The 25496-nt window shown below is 41.0% G+C and overlaps 1 protein-coding gene across 2 annotated transcripts in view; it reads right to left on the minus strand.

Annotated features, from left to right (window-relative positions):
* COL4A6 (collagen type IV alpha 6 chain) overlaps positions 1 to 25496 on the minus strand; it is a 124972-nt gene that overhangs the window by 28576 nt on the left and 70900 nt on the right. For both annotated transcript variants that reach the window (XM_032123786.1, XM_032123785.1), the window contains exons 4-13: positions 13012 to 13146; positions 11829 to 11873; positions 6137 to 6253; positions 5301 to 5369; positions 4404 to 4439; positions 3927 to 3989; positions 3263 to 3298; positions 3085 to 3126; positions 2132 to 2224; positions 1051 to 1104 (exon numbers count right to left, since the gene is read on the minus strand). In XM_032123786.1, coding sequence (XP_031979677.1) covers positions 1051 to 1104; positions 2132 to 2224; positions 3085 to 3126; positions 3263 to 3298; positions 3927 to 3989; positions 4404 to 4439; positions 5301 to 5369; positions 6137 to 6253; positions 11829 to 11873; positions 13012 to 13146 — 690 coding nt within the window. The remainder of the gene's footprint in view (positions 1 to 1050; positions 1105 to 2131; positions 2225 to 3084; positions 3127 to 3262; positions 3299 to 3926; positions 3990 to 4403; positions 4440 to 5300; positions 5370 to 6136; positions 6254 to 11828; positions 11874 to 13011; positions 13147 to 25496) is intronic.

Raw genomic sequence — 25496 nt, forward strand, 5'->3', positions numbered from 1 at the left:
GCTTAACAGCAGCAGCTCAAGGAATGCTCAGAGCACGCTTTTCCCTTCCAAAGCCCAAGAATGACACAAAACTAGCATTTTCACGCTCAGTATTTGGAAATGTTTGGTGGTTTTCCCAGTCAGCAAGAAGTATCACATCCAGAGACAGAACACCAGGATTTAATTTCAGCAAGAGTTACAGTAGTTAAGCAATTTCCAGGCTTCAATCTTAAAATATCTTACGGTTGTGGTCAAGTTTGCACATATGTTCAATTTCACCAGCTTCAATGGGTCTCTTGTGATGCATAAAGCTAAACATGCTCATAATGGAACACGTCCAGAAAGGCTAACAACAAACTGTGCTTCATGTGCAGGTTTTTCTTGCACGTATTTCTCCTAAGAACATCTGTACACTGAAGAAACTGGCAAACAATTTATCTTATTAGTCAGAAGTTTCCAAAAATATTTATTCCCTAAACTTATTGAAACAACCTTTATTTACAAAATGTTTTAAGCTGGAAAATAGCTCGCTGGAATTCAGAGGTAAATTGTTCTTCTCAATTCATATCGAGAAGATGCTACACCATGCTGAGTTGATGAGCACTAATATTAAACAGCCCATTTTAACTGGGTGTATACAGACAGAAGGAAAGATACCTGCATGTGCTATACAGCTTTAAAGTAAAAAACCAAAATATATGTTTAGATATAATTAAAGGGAAAAAACTAGGATTTTTTTTAAATGTCTGTGATACAAAGAACACTGCCATCAAGTGGCTGTGACATGGGTAGAGCTCCATGCAGGTCTCTGCAAACAGCAGGTTGCAGGTACTGAAATCTCGGCTGCTTTGTAAGTCTGTAGTAGGACAGCATTATCTTCTTTGTATCTACAGGACAAAAAACTATCAGATTACAGTTACACTCTTCAAAAAGTCTTGTGAACATTTTTATCAGATTTTCAAAGTTCTCTCGTGCCTAGAAACTCCTGCAGAGGCCCTGTGACCTATTCAGAGATTGTTGAACCATCTAACCCCTATCAGGCATATGTTAAAAGCACTCCTCTGTCCTTACCGGGATGCCAGGCAATCCTTGATCTCCAGGGAATCCTTGAGGACCTGGCTCACCCTGGCAAGGGGGAAGAGACAAACACAGTAAATCACTGCCTGTGAAAGCAAGAGCTTCCCCTACCCACCCGCCATGCCCCTGACACCTAAAGTAAGGCCTTGTAATTTGTTTGTCAGCAAGTACATGGGGTTTGTGTCACCATGTCCTGGATCAAGGGGCTCTCAGCACAGTGCTGGTGCATCCTCTGGCCACTTCCCACGGCTTCAAATGCCACTGCCTGGGAGCTGCTGCTCTACTGTCCCCAACTGCTACAAATCAAACTAGAGGCATTTCACATTGTCATCTAGGAAACTGCAACATGCACAGTGCCTCATGAAAGCAGTAAAATAACACATGATGAGACAGCAATGTGTTCACAAGTCTGCTTACAAACTCCAGAGTGAGCCCAGAGGAATGGGGTTTGTTTGAGCCTCACCTCACTCTACTGTAAACTGACCAAGTACAACAATCTCTCTCATGACTTTATGCAGGGGCTTAGGCAAGCTCAGACTGGGCTCCCAAACCAGCCTGTATAAGTCCCAGATTAATTCAGTGCACCTAAATTTCATGTGTCTAGAGGATCTTTAGCTCAAGGACCACACAGCTTTTATAAAAACACTGATGGCCTAAATACACATCTCAGTAATAACAAAGTAAAGGTGAAAAAATCTGACTATTTCAGAGTAGTGTGCACTAAGGCAAAAGAGCTGGAGCTTCCATTTATTTTTCTAAATTGATTTTTTTGCTTCAGCTGACACAGCTTCACAGGTCCAACAAAAACAAACTACAGTTCACTTATTTTTAGGATTAATGACAAAAACCTTTAAACAGCTTACAGATTTCTCCTTCTGAGAGGTGTGTATTCTCTAGTGATCCACAATGCTCTGAGCTATGAATATTTTTATTCAATAACCATTTGACAGAATAAACTGGTACAGAAAATTTTTTTGATGTGGAAATATAACAGCTCTCACTGTACAGTAATTTCGTTCATTCTTGAATGAAGGAGCATAGAGAGGGAGAGGGTTTGTAAACTGAATTTACAGACCTTTTCTCCTTGCTTCCCCTTTGGAAATCCCATGAATTCCAGTATTCCAGTGGATGGTGGGGGACCTGGAGGCCCAGGCAGCCCTACATCTCCCTGTAGACAAAAGAGGAAGATATTGACGTAGCAGACCAAGTTTAATTTTCTATGAAGTGGCCTACAAATCAGAAGAAAAACCACTTTAATTATATCTCATGTATATAGATCTGTGTGCCTGAATGATAGCATGGGAGTTTGGTCATGGGAATCAAAAGATCAGATGGAAAATCAGGATGAACAAAATGCATCTGTTTCCAAAGCCTTGTGGGTATAAAACATGGCAAGAAAAAAAAAGGCTCAGCTTTTGAACCAACAGGAAAACATTCCAGAAAAGGTTTGGGGAGAAATATGAAAGAAAAGAAGAGAAGGAACAACTAGAATTGTAGAATGCTGAGAGCCAATTTTAACATCAGCAGAATCAAGTCCCAGATTGAGAACTTTAAGAAGCCCCATTTTGCCTGTGTAAATTCTGACGCAGACTGCAGGACCCCCCTTTAGGATAGGGAGACTACAAATGACACACCAGTTGACCCAAAGAATGCAATGAAAGCCAGTAAGAATGAAGTCAGTGGAATAATTCAATAAAAAAGGTGATGGTCCAAAGAAACTGCAATGTGAAGATTCAAAAGATGTCAAAGGACCTCAGGCCTTGATAACCATGAAAGTAATGCACTGGTTGAGATTTTCCCCTTCTTCCTCTCACCCAGAAAAGACTCCCATCCTTTTTAGTGCACCAACAAATGAGGAGCCAGCAAGATTCTTTAGCAAGATTTGAACTGTCAGCCAGTTCAGGAGAAGAAAACAAACAGGAAAAGAAGAAAATGCTAGAATCTAGCCACTTTCTAGAGGATCAAGCTATGATGGAGCTCTAGAGTATAATTTCATGCTCTTTCCATAATAAAACAAGTTTCACTTGCCTTTTCTCCTTTCTCTCCTTGAAAGCCTAATCCCATGTTACCCTAGGAGAGAAAAAAAACCATGGGTGAAAGAATAATAAAACAACAGCAACACCACCACCACTATCATCTAAGCCCACAGCACTGTTAAACCCCCAAAAATTAGGCGTAAAAAGAAAAAGGAAAGGTAGCTACTTACTTTTGGACCCGGTGGCCCAAGGGGACCCACTGGACCCTAAATGTAAACAAGATCAAGATGTTACTCCTTTTGACTTAATTAGGATGCAAAAAATTGGAGCAATGCTGGGATCTGCAGTGATGCCTGAACCTTTCTTGCCTCCAAAGCAAAAGCAAGACACGTGCTCTGAAATCTTCAGATCTCTCATAGCACAGCTCTTTGGCACCATCGTCAATTAAGAGAAAACTTCAACTTAAACCCAACAAAAATGTAGTTTGGTTTTACCTTTACTGAATAGAAATTCTCTTGTAGGATCTTGACAAAGCACCTCTAACATAGCTTGTGACAACAAAGGCTCCAAACATCAGAGACCAGCCTGTTCCCCCAGGCCCTGTGATGAGGAGGTGCTCAGGACAGGGTAAGAGGTGTTTGCAGAGAGCACCGCAGAGCTCTGCTGGAGCCCTCGGCCGTGTTTGCTGCTCTGGATGCTCCAGAAAGGAGCCTTTGCTCTTGTGATCAGATTAAACTACCTGAGACCAAGCATCCTATAGTAGAAGTCAGCTGTGCTCAGTCCTTTCAGGTGCACAGGCACTTTTGCTCATTGTCATGACACAGAGACAAGAAGGGGAAACTGTCAACAGTTTGAACTGTTCTATCAACAAGTGCAACAGCTGAGGTCTCTTACCTGAAAACCTGGTAATCCTATAGGGCCTGCAGGACCTACTGGACCTGGAAAACCTTTTGGGCCCTATAAAAAGAACAGAGGACAAATAGAGAATATGTACCATTTACCTCATCAAACCCCCTCCAAAGTGAGTCTCAGGAAACATTAAGTAATATGCCCTAGTTAAGTATGCCAATTCAAATATTAAAACAATTTATTTCATATGATTAGATGTACTTTGAAAATCAACGGTACAGAGTTCAATGGTAGAAGGGAGTCTGATTTGAAAAAGGAATAATGAAATAGATAATAGGAAAAATTGGACTTCTACCATAATGTGGATCCACTCATACCCTTACAAATCTAGAACTGCTTACTGGTATCACACATGTAAATACACTTCCCACTAATTTGAAAAGGGTCCTTGAGAACCAATACCTGAAAATGTACCTACTTAATATTCTTTAAAATCAGTATGTCCCATATTAAATAACTTACAGGAACTCCATCCAATCCAGGAAGACCATTTTCACCCTAAAAATCATAAAAGCATACATAAAAATTACACAACATTATTACAACAAACTATAAGGAACATCAAGCTTTGCATAGATAGAAATATTTGCTGTTAGTTAATATTAGATCAAGTATAAATGGGAAAATATCTTGAAATCTGTGCTTCCATATTTGAATTGGATAATGGAGACCTCTAGAGAAATTAGAGCCATTTTATGTGTAACAAGAGAAAATAAAGTGGCATAAAAAATATTAATTACAAAACCACTGAAAATACACTATAAAAACTTTTATAATAAGAGTGCTATAAAATATGCAAAAGCATACAATCATAATATGAAATTACCTTTATTTCCCATAAACAGAGTAAATTAATAAAGATCTATTTGACTTGTATGAACTTATGAGTGTATATAATGTGGATAGAGTTTTAGAGGAGTTCCTAATTTTGACCAGCAAAGTCAGTGTGAGAGGCCTTATATCACAGAGTGAATTTTTAAATATTTTCAGTATTTAATGAAGCATGTATGCAAACCAAGAAAGGGACTGATAAATTTCTAGTACCTTTGAGTACAAGAAACACTGGGAGGCAGCTGGAATCTCACAGTAGAAGTCATAAAACGCACTGAAAAGTAACAGGATGAGCAATGTCCCAGCATCCCAGTATGGGATGAGCAAGATCTCTTCAAAAACCGAGCAATTCCAGGTTCTGAGAGTATTCTGTATTGTCATTAATGAAGTTATTACAAGGCCTTTTCCACAGCTCCGCACTGGACTGATACCATGAGCAATCAAACCTGCAGTATCAGCCCTGCAACCTGTGGCACATCAAAGAGTTGCTTGGTACTGCATTTTCTCCTGTGTGGTGACAAGGCTTACCTTTAATCCTTTAAGACTGCCTTGAGCAAAAACAGGTTCTCCTTTAAGGCCTTTTAGGCCAGGACGACCCTGATTTAAAAAAAAAAAAGAAAAGTAAAAAATAAATTTCTTGAAAAAATACTGCTTTCATTTTGAAAGAATCTCTAATTAGCATAATGAACAAGGCGAACTCCTGGCTCCAGTTAACTGTAAAAGTACCACTGCTGCTTTGTCAGAAGCTGTGCTATTATGAGAACTAAAGACTTCCTGCAGCTTTAGAAAAATAAGGTTCTGCAAACATTTGCTCTGGTATTTTCCTGTTTATACTAGATTTCCCTTTCATTTTAGGCCTTTGACAACCTTAGATCCTATTTGAACCTGTCTGACATGGTGTAACTCTCCTCTTCATATACACATCAGTGCCAATTAGAGGGACCTTGGCAGGCTTGAGGGATGGGCCCATGTAAACCACATCAAGTGCAAGACCCTGCAACTGAGTTGGGGCAACCCCAACCACAGATTCAGGCTGGGCAATGACTGGATTGAAAGCAGCCCTGGAGAAGGACTTGGGGGTATTTGTAGATGAAAAACTGAGCTGTCAGTGTGGGTTTGCAGCCCAGAAAACCACCCATATCCCAGGCTGCATCCAAAGCAGCGATGGCAACAGGTGAGGGAGGGGATTTTATCCACAGGACCTTCATTTTATCCTCAGAGTGGATAAGAAAATTGAGCTCTAACAATGCTAATAAACTTAGGGTTATTTGGGTTCTTCCTTGGCAGTTACTTCTCCAACAATGTCACAAAAAGCAAATCCTGGTTTAGTGACTACAGAACACCACATTTGAGTTGGGACATACAGGCAGTCCAGGTAGGCCAGGAAACCCATCTGGTCCAGAAATGCCAGGACTCCCAGAGGTACCATTGCAGCCATCGAGGCCAGGCCGGCCTCTAGGTCCAGACTGCCCAGGATGACCCTGTGTAAAGGAAATAAGAGAGAATGACTGACAGGATCCATTATTTTATTAGTAATACTGTTGTCCCCAGAAAACTGATATCTTCCTTCCAAATGGCAACACAAACCAAAAGAATTGCACAACTCCCAGCCAAGTTCAGCGTATGGCAGACTGCAACAGAATGAGCTTCTTCAGCCAGCTTTGTTTATCCTCCCTAAAGGTTAAATCCTAGAACATTGGCTGCATTCATCCCATTACCTTTTTCTCCAAGGGATAGTCTTCTGGAGTACATTACTTGTGCATGAGTAGGTCCCAAAAGGGCAATACTCATCCCACAGCAGTGTGAACCATACGGAATGTAACAGTGTAAAACAGCACGCGAGGGTGCACCTGACACCAGGAATGGAACTTGCTCATGTGAAGGCAAGGGCAGAGGCAGACTCAACAATACTGAGCACTTATAATTCCAGTCTGCTTAGAGTTTCAGTGACTTCTCTTCCTCTCCAGTGTAGATTTTTTCTTTTAATAGATCAACAGATGTTAAAGCTCCAGCATCAGGCCATTGAAGCAGAACAGCTTTATTTCTTATATTAAACACAAGTCCTTAGGCAAAGCAACTGGGAGAAAGACCTAATTAAACTAAAAACATATTTTAAAAAGTACTTGCAATGGCCAACTATTAATCAAGCAGAGCAAAATACAATTGTACCTAATTCTGATTTCACATGTCTTTGGCCCTGGTATAGCTCTACTAATTTGACTGGAGTTTACTCAACACAGTACTGGTGCAAAGGAGATCAACGTTTGAGACTTCAGGTACTTTTTCTTCAGTGCCATATCAGTATGTGAGGGCAGGAGGCAGAAAGGCAGAACTGTCAGTCACATTACCCAAGTTTCAAGCAGCTCCTTATTCTATACTGCTTTTCCTATAAATGAGTCCTGTGGAACTCAACAACATTGTTTTAAGGCAAGAAGGAAAATTTAACTTTGGAAGATAGTATCTGTAACTTGACAGTTCTCTCCCCCCTCTGTACACGGTGATCTTGACTCATCCCAAAAGTACTTTTGTTTGATCCCAAAGATTTGTCCTTAAGATATGGCACTAACCAAGCTATGACTCACATTAGGAAAGTGAAAAAAAACCAAACATGGATAAAATGGAGATAAAGCAGAACATTAACAATCCTTCATGCCTGACACTTAAAATAAAACACATTTGCAACACTAAAGGTCTTCCCAGTCCAAGCCAATAGCACATGCTCTGATGAAACTCAATGAGAACTTTGCAGTAATATAAAGCCTTTTATCTAAGGATCTTTAAACCCCTTGGGAAAATGTGGGAATGCTATAATCTTAATTTTATAGATGGGAAGCTGGGGACACACAGTAGCACAGTGACTTTCTCAAGGATGCAGGGCAACTTAGGCCATAATTATGTGAATACTCAAGCTGATCACTGGTCTCAGCTGCTGCCAGGAGGGCTATTGCACATTGCTGCTTACTCACACGTACCTCCTCCCTGTGCTGGCAGAGTAGGAAACAAACACAGCAGAGAAATAACTGTTCTGCTTCTTAACAGAGTTAATTTTCAGTCAGATGAGGTCCTTGGTCCAGCTCATTGGGCAACTGCACTGAGACTTGTGCCAACAAAATCGAGAATAACCTGATCTGCTTTCTGTCAGTCAACAAGGTACGAACTGAATGAATGTCAAATGTGCCTCAACTACCAGATTAAGGCAACTCACCCAGACAAATATAAATTTGAGATTTAACAAGGAATGGAATGAAGTCATCCAAAAGCATTACCATCAGAGAACACTGCATTAACAGTACCAGCTGCTCTGACGATTAGTCTGTTTGTCAAAATACCCACATGTGGTGTGCAAGCAGGGACTTGCCAGGCCCTGGTAAAGCCCTGGATTAGGCTGAAGCAGCAATTTATTGCCACTTACATTTGTCTTTTAGAAATTACTTAATTAATTTGATCCATGCAGGATGTCATAGCCAAGAGCATCAAGTCTCTGAAAGGACAGGAAGTGACTGCAGAGGGAGGCCAGAGTTGTCAGTGTCTACCAGGTCTTTCACTTTGTTTACAGCATCAACAAAACCAGGAGCTATGTGGGACAAGTGCACATGGATCTGGTTACAGCACAAGGTGACCAGCTGCAAGGTTTAGTGAAGCTGTAAGGGCCAACATCTGCCCCTCAGAGTGAGACAACAGGGAGCCAAGCTGCTCCAGCTTTCGTGCTGGCCGAGAGCCAGCCCATGGCAGGCAGCTGTCGGGTGACCCTTGTCCTGAGAAACGCTTTGGGTGAGATCTCCTAACTCTCAGCCTGTAAGTGGCCCAAAGGACTTTGGTATCCTCTTAAAATGTGAGGGGCTCACAGAGAGAGGACATAAAGTATGCTGATCACAGTGATTTCTTACATGTGCTAAATAAATCTGTGCCCCTGTCACTTAATCCCATGGCATCCATGTCCATGGTTCTGAGCCAAAGCATAACACAGACTGACACACAAGCACATATACACACATTCTCTGTCTTTTGCTTTAGGAAAACAATCCACAGGATTTCCTACTTTAAAGCTAGTCTGAAATCAGAGTTCATAATGTTTTAAGACCCTTATCTGAGGAGATACTGAACACCCAAAACTGACTTCCTTAAGAGTTGCTAAGTCCTACCTAAAAAGAACCTTTTTCCCAGGGGTTTAAAATACTGATTCAACGAGCTGTTTTGACCTGAAAAAGTGCTGGTTAATAGTTTCATTGCTCTCACCTCCTCAAATTCCTGTTTTGGCAGATGTGCCAATTGAACACAAGCACCTCAACTGACTAAGGCAGAAGACTTTCACACACTTTACTTATACATGGCAAGGTGATTAACTTACAGATCTGAGTTAAAGCACAGGCTGGAGAGATGCTTGTGCTCTCTGTTCTCACAAAAGGAGGCATTCGGTGTGAGACAGATAAGGAAACTCGAACTGATTAGCTGGGCCCTCCTTTATCTGACTCTTGCTTGTACCCTGACACTGTGATCCCAAGGGGCCTCTTTTCTCAATCAAACAACAGAAAGGCGATCCCAACATGAGAGCTCAACACATATTTAAACACAGAGAAACAAATGCAATTAAGGACAAATACAAAACTAATTGAATAAACAGTTTCATGGGTTGCAAAGGAAAGTGGCCTTTCTCCAGCCATCACCAAGTGCTTGCATTTACTCTGGGAAGATCACAAAACTGCCTCTTCACATAGCTCTGGCTTTCATGGCACAGAGAAAGGCTCACTTATCATAAAAATGTTTCCTTCTAGAACTCCTTGGACAGTTCATGAAAAGCTAGATACATCTCCCAGCTTCAGTTCCAGCCTTTGCCAGAGGTGTCCTTGAATCTTGTCCTACAGGAAAAAATAAACTTCCCAAGTAGGGCTAAGGATTTGAGGGCTTCTCCAACAGCATGACACGAAAGTCTAGCAATAAACACATGTAGCTGCCGTATTTACTAGGTTAAAGGGATTAGTCAAGCCAGCTGCAAAAACATGATTTACTTGCCACCAGCATTCCCCAAGGGAACTCTGTGGAATACCACTTCCCTTAAGGTCAACAGTGGGATTCCCCTCTGAATAACGGCCTTGTCCCTGGCCATGACTAAACTACACCTGCCCACACTAACATACCTGCATACTACAAAGAATCTCTCTTCATATTTAGATGTGCAGAGATAGCAATATATTTTCACTTCTCCCATCTTTCTCACACACACGTGCTCTCTCCTTTGCTCTGCATTTCACACATCCATATAAAGTGCCTATATTTGTATACACTTCACAAAAAACCTAAGTTACTCCCTACCCTGAAATGTAATGGCAAAAGTAAAAATATTTACTCAAGTGGTGGTGGTTGCTATTTTCACCCTACAATGGAAGCATTTTCAGTGACTACAGTGTGAACAGTATGAACAAGTTTCCCTTTCCCCTTTTCTGCCCTGCAGTTGTGGCACAGAAGACCCACAGTGTTGAGAACTTTGCTGTTCATGACCAGCAAAATCTGCCTCTTTCCCATTCACCCACCTGCAGAATGCTGCAAAGCAGAGTAGATCTGCATATGCTGGAGGCTTTGAATCCTCTCATCTCCCTCCCCTGCACTGTCTCCTTGGAATGCCTGCTGCTGACAACTACCTGGCAAAAGCTGTTGCTGTATCTCTGCCTCCCCTCATTGTTGGGAATCCCCTTTCTCCAGAGCCTCATCTGAAAAAATACCCTGAGAACAGCATGTTCCCACAGTGTGTTCAATTAAATTAAGTATTATGGGAACAGCTTGTTGTCTTCAGACCTAGACAGTTGGCTGGTGGTAAAACAAAAAAAAAAAAATAGCAGCAAGGGAGTAGAGCAGGAGAGAAAACAGGCAAGGATGAGCAGAGGGGGAGTGAAGGGCAAGGGCCAGGAAGGAACTGGAAATCAAACAAGCTCATTTACAAGGCCAACTGTGCATTTTCAGCCAATCTATCACAACAATTCAGTTTTTGATAGGAAGTAAGAAAACAGAGCTCAACTGTTGGAGTTCCTGGCCAGCTGAGAAAGCAGGGAAGATGAGAAAGAGTATGAGTGATACACAGGATGGAAAAATGCCATCAAAAAAATAAAAATAATTCTAGTATCAGAAGGAGAAAGCAGGATGAGCCAAATAGCGTAGAAAGAGGAAGAATGTTTGGGGCAACTTCTAAAGGTGATCCAGTCAAAGTTCCCCTGAGATACAGCTAGATATCTTCACAAAAGTCACTGGAGAAACCAAAGCAAAAGAAAGCTGGCCAAAACACTCTAGGCACATAATTTTTAGTAAACTGTCACTAGAATGTAAAGTTCTAAAGAATGAAAGAAACCAAAAGTTCCTGATGGTCAGGGAAAGTGGTTACCTGCCTGTCACCTGATCTAAACCAGGACTAGAACCTAGAAGAGAAGTAAGGATTATCTCATCACTATTTTCATTCATGTCACAGCAAAAGATGATTGAGGGAGACCTGGTAACAGCTATCACATACAAGAAGGCTACTACAAAGTAAAAGTGAACAATCTTCTCACTGTGTCCCTGATCAGTAACATAAGAACTAAGAGCTTTAAACTGGAGAAAGAAAGACTGAAGTTAGGTTTTAGCAAAGCTTTTCTAATAGAGAAGTTAGTCTCCACCATCACAAGGTTTTAAGAATTGGTTAAGAAACACATGCTGAAAATGGCCTGTAGCACAGCTGATCATGCCTGTTTGACTCCCTGAAGTCCCTTTCAATTCTGCAGGTCTATGGGTTTATGATACAGTGTTTTCTAGACAGTGCTGAGGGACCATGGTGCTGAAAGAAAAGCTAATCAATTATGCAAATGATCCCCATGTAGCTCAGGCTCACTTTCTGATATGTACCAACCTCCTATTATCTTACAAAACAGCATGGAATCACCAGGTAGATTAACAAACACGGCTATTTTCCTCCAGAGAGAAGCAAGCAATTGCAAAGTACACTATGCATGTGCTAAGACAGTCTTATCATGTTCAGGTGCTTTTGGTTGTGTTTAACATTCTGGTGATTTATATTTACATATGCAAACTTACTGGGATCCCGTTGATGCCCTGAAATCCGGGAACTCCCATTGGACCCTGAAGAAAGAGAGTACACATTATATTTCACTTCATCGGTCTGTATATTTCAGTTACCTGTGAGATGTTTTTCAGTCTTGGACTTCTGCTTTCAAAATCAAAAGGAGCAAACTATCTCATGCAGATTCTCTCTGATCACAGGGGTCAGTGAAGATAGGAACTGAGCATCTGAGTTTGACTGGACGCCAAACGAGTGCTTCAGGAATGTTTTAATCAGGCAATTTAAAGTAAAAATATAATCTCCTACTGCACATCTGGAGAAAACAAGATGTCAAGAAAATAAACAATCTGCTATAAACTTAACCCTTGACTTTCCAAGAGTTTCAACAAGACTTACATATTTTTCTGTCTATTCTTGGATAGGACCTCCAGAGATATGCAGACCACTGCATTAAGTTCAGACTGCCCAAGCTGCAAGTAATTACCACACTTCGTTGCTCTGCTCTGGATAGTAGCATAACAGACTGATAAGCAGAATACCCACTCTAAATTGCTCTTGCTTTGGAAAGGTAAAGTATATTGCTCCCAAAAGGGATGAAGAGAGAGAGAATCTTATGGCATGTTGGTATGCATATGTATCATTTCAGAGGATAGAAACAGTTCTGGAGTAAATGGATTTTTTTCAGTACAAAGAAATTGCTTCCAATCTTGCACATTGCATTCATTGACACCTACACATTATGGGCTATTCCATTTATTATGGCATGATTTATCATACTCTTTTTGTTAGAAATAACTTTGCACCTGCAAAACTGGACTGCAGATTTTGTTTAGTACCCATTCTTTTTGCTTTTCTAGACACCAACCCAGGATCCTCTACACAGGAACCAGCTCTGTGTCTCCCTGAATAAAGTGTGAATAACACTCACCTTCCCCTGGTCATGTGAAGAGACAGACCACTTGCAACAGCAATACTCATTTGGCTGTGTTTCACCTACCAGGATGGCTACACAGTTAGCAGCTCTAGCATCTGTATTCTCATTCCAAAATAAATACAGACAATTCTCTAAAGATTCTGTTGAAATACCATTGTGTTTTTACCCCTGGACAGATAGCCCAAGATTATCTTTATTCACTCAAAAATATATAGAAGGCCATAGAACTATTGCAGAGCCAGAAAAATCACCATTGAGCCTACCTTGTCACCTTTCTGTCCAGCTGGTCCAGGAGGGCCCACTGCTCCTCTCTCACCTTTTGCTCCAGGCAAACCTTCTGGCCCAGTAAATCCAGGTGCTCCTATTGGTCCTGGAAGCCCAATCGGTCCTGGTCGACCCTAATATGCAATAAAAACAAGTCAATGCACCATGTCTACGAACTCCTTTGTAATTACTCTTTCCAACTCAATTTTTAATGCAATTTGATACCTCTCTGGGTAGTTAGGACATACTGAAGTTTTCCCTGTCCATTCTCAAAGACTGCCCAAAATCACAGAATCATCCGGTTGGAAGAGACCTCTAAGATCATCGAGTCCAACCCGTGCCCTAACACCTCAACTAAACCATGGCACCAAGTGCCACATCCAGGACTTGAGATGGGGCCACACCAGCACGGAGCAGAGAAGGACAACCACCTCCCTCGACTGGCTGGTGATGTGCTGAATCATTACTGTTGGAAAATTCCTCCAAGATTATATCCAGCCTCTGACTGAATACCACCATGCACACTAAACCATACTGCCAAGTGCCACACGCGCTCATTTTTTGAACACTTCCAGGCATGGTGACTCCACTATGTTCGTTCTTAAGCACTCTTGCAGTGAGGAAATTTTTCCTAATATCCAGCCTGAGTCTCCCTAAGCACAACTCGAGGCTATTTCCCCTTGTACTATCGCTGGTTGCCCAGAAGAGGCTGATCCCCACCTCACTACAACCTCCTTTCAGAAAGAGATAAGGTCCCCACTGAGCCTCCTTTTCTCCAGGCTAAACAAGCCCAGCTCCACCAGCTGCTTCTCATCAGACTTGTGCTCCAGACCCTTCAGCTGCTCTGCTGCCCTTCTCTGGACACGCTCCAGCGCTCAGTGTCCGGGGTCACACTAAGAGATCCCCTTTCCCTGGAAGATGCCGAGCGCAGGAGGAGCAGCGCGCTCCGCGGGCCCCCGCGGGTGCAGTGCCGGGCGCTGCCGGCAGATGGCGCGGGCCCCGCGGGGACCCGCTGCGGGCGCCGCCGCCGTCCCCGGCTCGGGAGATGCCCTCGAGTGCCGGGCACCGCTCCGTGTCAGCGTGTTCGCACTTCCCTTCGGGGTCGTGTTGAGAGAACGTGAAAGAGATCAGTCTAAGGCCCCAAAGTATCAGCAGAAAATGCAGTTTATAGCTGTGCTTTCCACAGGCAAGGCAATCAGTGGATAACACAAAGTTAACCGTGTAAAGAATCAAGCCTCACACTAAAAGATACAGAACGGAGGAGAAAGTTAAAAAAACCCCACACCACACAATTCCCCCTCCTTTTAATTCCCATGTCCATGGAAGTGTGTTTCCCTTCTATTTCCCTAACTCCGTAAAACAGCAGAAGGAATGCAGCTCCCTGCTGCAAGTGTTTTAGTAATCTCAGCTGGAAACACACAAAGTCCTGACTCCATGGCTTGGCAGGTAGAAGACTTTTACTGTTTATTTAAAAATGCATTGTTACATGTTGAAAATCAAGCAAAGTGAAACAAACTGTAATTGATTTTAAAAATTCATATTCCAGGATCATTTTTTGTACCTGTTTAGGCTAAAATATTTTTTCCCATATTCCATGTGTCTTCACTGCTGGAGCAGTTTTCTTTTAACTGCAACAATTCTCCCATATCACTCTTTCATTTGCGATTGTTTCATCCTGGCCTTTTAACTGAGGGCAAGTGCATGTTTGATATTTCATACCTTTTCTGTCTAGACACTGTCCATAGTGTGCACTTCCAGAGGCACAGACTCACACCTGAAAAGACTTTCGATTATTTTTAGCCTTCTTCACTCTGGGCTAATTTTCAGTGGAATCCTTTATATTGCAAACTATATAATCGGAACATTAATCCCCAAATCTTCAGTGGTCCCTGGCAACCATCCACAACAAGAAACATGTTAAAAATCACATGCTTAGCTCTCACTTTAAAAAGTTAAAGCTGAGACTGAATTTCCCATAATCACAAGCAATTCAGAGGCTTTCAGGCAACAATTCACTTAAAACACATGGGCTGTGGACTGTTTACCTCGAGGCAACACAGCAGTGCTGAGGCGTAACCTAAAAATGGGCACATTACACTTACAAGCAGCCACCTCCCACAAAAGAAATGGCATCCAAGAGTCCACCAAGGTTTGTAGAGAAAACACAATGTGAATTCCTCATTTGTTTGAATTGCTAATACTTCTGTACGCCATTAGTTTGATTGCCTGGTTAATGACAGTGTTTCACAATGACTGGAACTGATGGGAATTAACATTTTAGGAAGCTTTTGTTCTGCTCTGCTGCAGGTGGCTCTGAGAAATATATCTAGACTGGGGAGTGTAAGACCAGCAACTACACCTTCTGCTTGTGTTTGGATGAGCAGCGCTCTGACAGAATTATTAAACACATTCTCTGTGATTTCAGGGCCCACAGCTAAAAAGCTCTCTCCTGCCTTAGTGCCCTACAAGAAAGATTTTAACAGCACTTGAAGATTTTGTCCAGTGCCTTAGAGTGTCACTAAAGCATAAGGACACAGTAAAGTGCTTCTAATCTCTCTGATAATGTGATTATGCCATGATAATCAGGCTCTCAAGAATTCCCACTGTTTCTTTTGAAGCCTGTGTGGATGGAAATCATGTTTTCTATGCTGAAACAAAGGACTTGCCTCCACTGCTAAAAAAGCAGCATTTTTCATCACTCAGCAGCCCTCCCATGAACTGTTCCAAGATGAGCGTGTTATAAAGAGCAGGCACGGTGGCATGCAGGAGAAATTCGAGGATAACAGCACAATGAAGACTCAGGTTTTACCATAAGGTAAACTTACAGAGTTCAGTGCCAGGTGGAATGTCTGTCCGACCTCAACGAGCTTACCTAGTCTTTACTGTGCTTTGGCACCAGGATTGCTCTTACTTATCCAAAGGATAAAAAGAATAAAACATCTCTTAGCAGTGAGGACAAGCTGAAATATAAAATGTGGATGACATCAAACAAAAACTACAATGAATCAACAGAGCTCCCTATTTTAAATCTTTAATGTTTAACATACATAGTACAGTAACCTGCAGAAAAGCCATTAGTAATTAATGCAAGTGGTATCGTTTTGGTTTCCCAGCTGCATGACAATTGTTTTTAAAAAGAGGAAAATTATAGAATGCTAAAAACACCAAGCAATAACAAAGCCAATGAAATTACTGTGACTTGTGAATGTTCTCTCAAATGCCCACTAGAATTTCATTTATTTGAAAGCTATGACCTGCATTCGCAAACATATTTGTGCACCAGGCTTTTATAATGCAGCAGCAATAAATGAGATGCCTGTCTGTCTGTAATGAAGATGATGCTGGTAAAAATAGCATTATTTTTTAATATACTTGGGCGTTTTCATGGATAATTTTGGATTCTGACCAAGTTTGCATCACAAGTTCAGCACAAATCATATGCATCTGTTCAGCTCATATCCATTGCAAACCATTACAAATACACAGCTGGCTCAGACATTCAGCTTTCCATTCTCAATGTGTGGTAAGCAAGAGCAAAAAATGCCTGGAAAAGGAACCTCCCATTGCTTCTGAGTCACCACGCTGCAGAAGAAGGTAAAACCAAACAGCCTGAAAGTGTAATTTGATGGCAGTGTCTTTCAAGATGGAAAAGGTTCTGCAACATGTACCTTCTTCCTCATACCCTTTTAATTCATCTGCATCCCAGGATGTCATGAGGAAAGGCTTGTACAATGGGTAATGATGGGGCCCCTCTGCTGCTGCACAATCAAACACATCACAATTTCTCTATTGTCCCTACCCCTTTTGCCAACTCTAATACCCCACATAAATTTTCACCCACTGAAGCAGAGCTGATACACGTAGCACTGCAAATTCCAAACGGTCTTTTATTTCCCATTGCCTCTGTGAGCTTGGAGAAAAAAGTGCAAATCTATTTGATTTGCCACTGTGCAAAAGAACACATGTGGAAGTGGTATGGAACCATTGGACAATGCCCCTTTATTTCAGGGATGAAAAAACAAGCACATACTTACTTGGGGAGCAATTCTACTGGCCTAAGTCACTGTCAAATACCAACACAGTGATTCATCACCATAAAGGACATTGGAACCCACTAAGATAAATCTAGCAGCTCTGGTAACTAAGCAGAAAATACTACTGATCAGGAAGGGCAGAACTGATCCCTGCTTTTGTTAGTAAATTTGGAGACTGCCATATTTCAAGCAGCAAAGCACTATTTATTTTCAAAGCAAAATAAGGAGCCTGTATATGAAAAGAGCAACTGAATTTAAATACACTCATGTTTTCTGAAACTAACACGATTACTTCTCTATGAGAATTCAGTGACCACATTTTTTAAAAGGGTCTTATTCACATTCTCTATTCCTTCACCCATTATTTCCCCCATAAAACATGTTTTATTGACACAAAAGATTGCTAGTGAAATATTTACTTCATGAGCAAATGCTTTGTAGCTTGAAGAATCTTTTGCTTGTTTGATTTCATAAAGGTGAACCAAACAGCCAACCATTAACTCATTATGGCCCTAAAAATTCATGTTCTCATATACTGCACACTCTAAGCCTGAAACTTATAAGGAAGATCTATGTACCCGATTCCCATGTTCATACAGGACAGCCTGTACAAGGAACTAGTCCCTCAAATGTTCTGTCACACACACAGATTGCATGTTCCATTTAAACCAGGGACATTCTCTCTGATGAGAGACACCAGGTCACAAAAGCAGACACAGGAATCTTGCCGAGCTCGGGTGAGGGGTCTGTCGGTGACTTACCAGTGCAAGGCAGCCGTCTCCACTGTGAGCAGCACAGCCTTGGGCCAGCCTTCAACCTTCTACCTCCATTTCCTCCCTTCTCCTCTTCGGTCTGCCCTGCCTTCACAGCAAGATTCCTGCAGCAGTGGTTCTCTCTTACTAGATAGTGAGTGGAACAACAGAGCCCTGCTCTCAACTGGGGCCCCACAGTTCTACTGCAATAATAATAATAATTACTGATGAAAACCCCTTCACTATTTTCCTAAATTACAGGTCAGGTATCCAGTGCCCTGCTCACATTCCAGAGTAAGTGATTATTCTCCCTACTGAAAAACGCTTTGTACTTTTAAAGAAAATTATTCTTCAGTTTTTCTTCTGAAAACTTAGGGGAAGTCCTGTTCAAAATGGCTTCTTTATTTCTGTCATATAATTTACTGTTCTTCTACACAGCTTTTTACCTACACAGCATGAGAATACACAAAACTGTATGTGCATGCAGAAATAATGGACCAGAAAAAAATCCTATGCAACAACAATCCTGCTTCATTCAGCACCTTCCCAAAAATGTCATTGTTTGGGTTTTTTTCTGCTTTGTTGTCTGTTTAAGGAAAGATAGTAATTTTTTTTTTTCACTTAATTTTAACAAAAGAGACAACTTTTTTCATGTACCATGTGAAATTCTTTAGTATCACAATGCCTTCCAGAAGTTTTCTGTTTATGCAAAGCAGCCCTTGGCATGCTCACACTGCCAACTGTCACGGCTGCTCTGGTCATCTCAGGACCAATTTTTAATGTAGTAATGAGCAACTGCAGGCTGGGTCTCACAAAAATTTTCAATTTTAGTTAATGTGATAAACTCCAGTTTCAAAAAATACTTCTGTTATTTCCACTAAGCCTGATTAGACATGACTGCAAGTAGAAAATCTAGGTGATAAAAAAAATGTGTATGTATGTGTGTGTATATATATGGTTTTAGACCCTATTTTTTAACTGCCTAAAAAAATTAATGAAATCTGATTCCATAAATTATTTGATGAATGCCATATTTCAGTAACAAAGTTGCAATGGATGGTTTACCACATTATAAATACAGAACTGTATATGAACCCAAGAAAATTTTTAAGAATATCGTTATTTTAAAATTGGATATTTTTATCTAGGAGAAGTTTGTTCCTTAGAATGCTCGATTTCCAGTTAAAAGTTTTCATGAAACATCCTGATCCAATCAATTCCACATATTTGCTATTCTATTTAAAACACACAAAGAGACCACATACTGTCATCTTTTTCCCCACCATGGACAATGCCAGGAGTGACTCAATATTAACTGAGAGCAATTATTCCATTTTATACTTCATAACTTTTTGAAGCAACTACAAAAAATGTACAAAAGTCAAAAGGGATGACTTTAACTTTGATTGCTTTTTTGCTTTGATGTTGTGAAATGTCCAAGTTAGATAAGAAAGTAAGCTCATGTGGAAAGGTTCCAGGCCACAGAGAGCACAGATAACATGAAAGCCCCTTGTGGGCTGTAACATCTGCATGAGAGATGCACCAGCGAGGCGACAGCCTTCCTGTGCTGAGCTCCAGAGAGGAGGTGAGCCACGTGTAACACCACAGCAATGATGGGCACTACAGGAACAGAAAGATTTTAGTCATGGGGATTTTTTAAAATAAAGAACGAGCAGCAGGATTTACAAAGCAGAGTGATGACTTACACTGTATTTCAATTAAACAAATAACTGATGTATGAAAATTATGAGCTAAAGCTTATTTTTAAGGAGCTACATTATATAGTTGAGTTACATTTACTTGCCTTTTTCATGATCATCAGTCAGAATTATGCCTTTTTTTGAGCAGAAAAAAATATTTGCAGAGACTAGATCCTGACGAATTGCATCCCAGAGTATCACCGTAGCAGAGGTGATCACCCCTGAATCCCCAGCTTACCCACTGTTTGTTTAAGCCAATTGGCCGTGAGCCTCAGGTGATACGTGGTCATCTGAGATGAAATTTGCTATTTGCCACAGCAAAAGCTTTTTTTGCTACCCTGACTGATATCTTTACGGCCTTTTTGTGCTTTAAACTGGCAGAGCAATACAAGGTTCATACACAAATGGAGACAATTTATGTAGACAGCACATGAGACTGACAATGGGCACTCCTCTGAAATCATGCACATGTTTAAGCCTGAATTAGAGGCAGCTGAGAAAATGGGGCATGAAGGAGGAGGTGACATTGGCAGGAACTGCTCCTATACCTCATGGAGCTCTGGCACTACGTTACACTCATCAACATTCAAAAAAATAGGGCTTATATTGAAATACTCTATTATGAAATCTTAACAAAAATGTTGAAGAAAGTGAGGTCTAACTGACTTCAATTTACTTACGAACTAAGTTTTGTTTTTTATTATTTAACAAAAGAGCATAGTGCAGCCAAAGATTTGAATGGTTTATGAGATTTTATGGTCTTTTGCAACCCCAGTTCATATTCTCTCCCTCAAGCCTTCAGTGCCTAATCTCTAAAAAATGTTTTAGAAAGCCTTTACAGTTCCCCGACCTGTTCACATAGGACAGCAGCTGTCATAACATCTTCCTGCCCTTAATTGAAGAAAGAGAATTTCTGAGTATTGTGTACATCTCTTGACAGCAGAGTAAGTCCTGAGCTGAATTTTAATACAGAAGAATTAGTTATTTCAGAAGAAAACACAGGATTCCCCTAGGCCTTCTTTCCATTTTCCTGATAGCTGTACAGGAAAGTAGACAAGGTAGCATATGCAAAGTATTTTCCTCCCCAGGATGACAAGTCATCTCTGGTGAGAACATGGCAGTGGAAATGACCAAATGGCAGCTCCTTGGCAGTCAGTCCCCAAAAGGGGAGATGGGTAGAATGAAAAGTGAGGGTCACAGCCCCTCTCTCCCCTGGCTCTGGTTGCCATGAGTACATATATCTGTATATGTTTATGTACTGTCTTTCCAACCCATTTGGTAAGATCAAGCAACTTACTGCTCACAAGACATTTAAAGGGGTTTTACTTGACTTACTACTGAGGAAGATACAACACTAATCATAGATATTAGACAAGTCTCCTGGGGAAAACAGATGTTGAATCATAGTAACTTCATGGGCAGCCACATCAGGACTGCCGCCCACAAAACCACAGCTTCTGACTGTCCTTAAGATACACCCTACAACACACAACTTTCAGGGATCTGCTATGGGCTCATGAGGAAAGAAGAACAGGTAGTGTTGTGTTATTTTCCCTTCTACTTATCCCTAGCACCCCAGAGAACAAACCAAAAAAGCCCAATGTGTTTCTAAAGAACTCTTTAAGTGAACAGTGACAACGAACTTGCTCCCTCCCCCTCTGGCTGGCATTTCCAAGCAGCCTTCCTCATGGACTCAAGTGACAGAAGATTCATTGTTACAAAAAAATGTTGTCAGTAGAAAATTAGCTGTATTAAGTAGTGTACTGAACAAGTGAAATCCTGCCAGTGTCAGGCCTGTTAAGACTATTAAAAGGACATTGTACCTAGAAAGGCAGGGAGGGTTCAGCCACATGCTGAAGCCGAACAGACTCCAAACCTCCACAGGATCTGCTGTGTCCAGATTTGTTAATTTGCTTTGGGCTCCTCTCCAGTTCTTTCCTTTACAACAAACCCATTTTTAAAAATTTCTAATTCCCCTTTGCAAGCAAAGGCTATGAAAAGTTAGTGCTTCCTCAGAGACTAAACAGGGATATGGGCAAAGAGTAGATCTAGCAGGAAGTGACTGCCCGTAGCCAATACGCTATTCCTTAGCAGATAGGATGGTTTGGGCTTCCCTGTTGCACTGAGGGGCAGAGCTGCTGTCACACATCCCACACAGGCACTGCCCATGGGAATCCTGGCTGTGCATGGAGAAAGGGACAGCTTCACTCTGTAAGAGCAGCAGGACTGGCACAGTTCAGCGGGCAACTCACGCTTCCACACACAGGGAGGGAGGGGAGGCGAGGCAAGGGGAAGGGAACTGGTATAAAAAGACCAAAAGTACCTCTCCATTGGCTCGCAATTTCTGATACACCATTATACCTACACGTGACTGCCCTCCTCTTTCTGCCTGGGAACTGGAAATCAAGCACAGTCAAGACATGTCCTGCTCCCCCAATTATGCAGAGATAAGGAGACAACTCAGAGATAAGGAACAGACCCAGAAGTGTGAGAGGAAGATAGGGAAAAGGAGCTACGGAAGCCCCTTCTGCTCTGTGGATGAAACAGAGTTTTCCATTTCCCTCATGCTGTGGGAACAGAGATGTCCTCTTGTACCAGAACTTCCCCAAACATGAGATTTGACCAGTAAAGAAAGGAACAAAGATGAAGAAAACAGTAATGAAAAAAACAAGAACTCTTTGAGGTTTCCATGGACAGGAATAGTCACAGAGCTCTAGTGGTCACCCTTACCTTACATGATGCTTTCTTGGCCTTTCTAAAGGGCCTCATGCTGGAGACAAAAAGCAGGTCATGAATCTTTTAGAGCAACTTCACGCACTGGAGCTCTTTCTTGCAGTTTCACCTACAGATAAGCTATTCCCAGCTTTAGTTTCTATCAGCAACTAAACTAAGTTTCCAGCCTGATAATTTCCTGGCAATTATTCTGGGGAACTCATTTCCACAAGATGCATCTAAGACAAGCAATTTAAGAGTATTTTTACAGGAACAGCCCTACTGAGGGAAACACAGAGATGTACAAGAACAGTTGCAAAAATGTCAGTTAAAGACTTCAAGCAAAGATTTGATGTCTCATGCACTTCTAGAAAGAAATCACCCATGAATCAACAGGAGCCAGGAAGAAGTTAAAGGGTACCAGTCTTTAGGACAATTATTTTGTGCTCACCAGCTGTGTTCCCTGCTAGGCACTGGAGTGGATAGGCAAGATCCTGCCCTAGTTTTTTCTGGGCTAGCAATAGGAATGTTCCCTCTCTTTGGAAAATTTTAGACCCAGATCTGGGGTATGCACTCTGGGCTAGGCTTATCCATACCCAGATTGCTGCGATGCCAAATCAGACCCATTTTTGAATTGTATTAAGGGGCTGTAGAGGTTCAGTGAAATTTCACTCAGTAAAGTATCTATTTATTGATAGTGTAATAAGAGCAAAAAGTGATAATATACAGCACATCTCAAAGGAGAGTGATCATTTTTTTCCATGGTAATTACTCTAGAGCAAAACCTTCTCTCAAAGGATCATAACTGAGGATCATTTTAATGGAGATGTCAAAATATCATATTAATTCATTAATTAGCAGCAGTACCTCTACTGAAGCTATTACTTCCCAATTTTTCACACTTCTTACAGAAGTTTCCTATGTTGCTGTCAATCATCTCACAGTATTCCAGCTAAAACAGAACAACTTATCTTGGTTTCAATGCTGCAAAATTAACAACTAAGAGAACAATCTTTATATTTAACAGCTTGTCTTTGAATCTCCATAAAAGGTGCTCAGTCTTTTCTTACTACTCTTTGTGTATCAGCAGATATTCTAGTCAGTAATGTAGCTGCTCATATCAATGACATTTGTCTTACTGCATTTTGCAATAAATTAAATATCGAGGTGAATTTGTTGCAGACACTACTTAATAATAACTAAAGTAATACAGATCTCTTCATATTTGGAATAAAACATAGCTGTGGTTTTTCAGTTGGTAGTAACATCATAATTAAATAAAACTTTTCAATTATTGTTATTGTGTTCTCTGTTTCTGCAGAATGTTAAGTGAATCATTAGAATATGAACAATAGAGATTTGGATCCCAAGCGTAACATTGGTATTCTAAAAGCAGATTTAAATGTCTGTATCCATTTATGCTTCTAGGAGTTTCTCTCAATTTGTCTCAAATTCCTGACAGAAAAAGCATGTAAAATGCTGAGATAACTGAATCTAAAACCTGAACCTTTCCTCTAGCTTAGCTAGCAATCCAACTCACAGCCTAACCTATTCTGGACAACAATCTTATGACTGCTTTTTTGGCTCACTTTTATCATACTGGATTGTTCTATTATTTTTCTAATCTAATTATTCTATTACATTTCACTGTTACACAGAAAATGTGTATCTATAAATTGCCATAAGTTAAGCAGTGTTCCAGAAAAACAATCTTGTCTTTTTCCCTTTGTTCTTACTGCTGCATTACTATGTCCCTTCCCCTGTCCGATATCCAGTGTTTGTGCTATTACAACCAAATTAGTGCTTAGTACAATGTAAATCTGAAAGCAAGTCTGAGCCTGGAATCTGATATATGCAGCATGACTACCTCTAAGACCTACTACCATATCATGTATAACATGAATCATGCAGTGAATAAAGTAGCCTGGTTTTTTTTAAAAGAAAAGAAAGCCACAAAACAAACAACAACAAAAAAATGCCCCTCTACACATTAAAAAAAAAAAAAATCCATTTTAGTTACCAGACCGTGTTCCACATGCTAAACATTCTGTTTACAAGGGAGAAACACAGCAAAACTTCTCATTATGCACTAAGGTCATTCAGCCCCAAAGGATGCTTCTAGTTAGAAAGGCAGGCGGGGAAAGTAGGCCATGCACAGATCTGGCCAGTACAGGGTCAGCAGCAAACAATAGATTCCCTGCAAGCAGCTTCCCCTACATTTTGCCTCCCATAGCCTTCCCAGCATGTTCCTGGCACTTCAGAAAGGTCTGAGCGGCTTTCCTTGCACAGAGTTCTGCTAAAAGCAAAAGTATCTGTTGGAACAGATAATACTAGTCAAGATTTAAAACTCAGATGGGAACCATCTCATGCTTATTCAAGATAGCAGATTTAGAACAAAACCTCTTCCCAGAGACCTATTACACAGCAGAGCTGAGGGGAGCTTTGCAAACATGTAAACAATTCACTTTAAAGGAAAAAATGAAGTCTGTGAATTCTCATCTATACATTGCTTGGAAACATACAGACCAAAGCAGGAGTAGAGAGTAGTAGACGTCTGCAAATCTACAAACATAACATTTGGAGAGATTCCAGTTATCTCTAGAGGCTTAAGCAGAGCGGGTCCAGGCAAAATTTTACTGCAGTGCTTGATAACATGAAGCGCCAGTCAGTCAGTGGCTGGTTTACTGGGCAGTGTCAGAGAATAAACTGCAATTAGTAAAAATAACTTCAAACCAAAGTCTAGGAGAGAAGAAAATAGAGGATTTTTCACTTGTCCTATATAAATGTTACATATTAATCAAGATAAGGATAGAAATGAACTTTTCACCCACTTGAATTCCCACTGGCTAAGGTATATAGAATAATGATCAATGCCAATGTTGCTTGTCATCACATAAATTGTATGTTTAAGTCTTTGGACATTTACTACGTGGCTGTATTAACACTCCAAAAAGCTTCATTCATTTGTTGGTATAAACCACACTTCCAGTCTGCTTAATCTTTGACAGACAGGTCTCATTGTCCCCAAAATCCCTCACTACACAATACAACAAAGACTCAAATGACTCTGTAGGCCTGCTCTGCTACCCACACTGCTCTGCGCTTCCTGCCCATATATCCCTGGAATTCATGACCATGCAGATTACTAAATTACACACTAGGCCAGGGATTAAGCGTGGCTCTTTGTATGGGAGCATCTGAGGTCTGGAAGAAGATTTTACCTGTCACGGTCTGTGCTCACTGGGCCTTGATGAGACAGAAGGAAGCAGCGCTGCAGAAGATCACA

The sequence above is a fragment of the Corvus moneduloides genome, chromosome 14 (assembly GCF_009650955.1).
Source record: "Corvus moneduloides isolate bCorMon1 chromosome 14, bCorMon1.pri, whole genome shotgun sequence".
In the NCBI taxonomy this organism is placed as follows: Eukaryota; Metazoa; Chordata; class Aves; order Passeriformes; family Corvidae; genus Corvus; species Corvus moneduloides.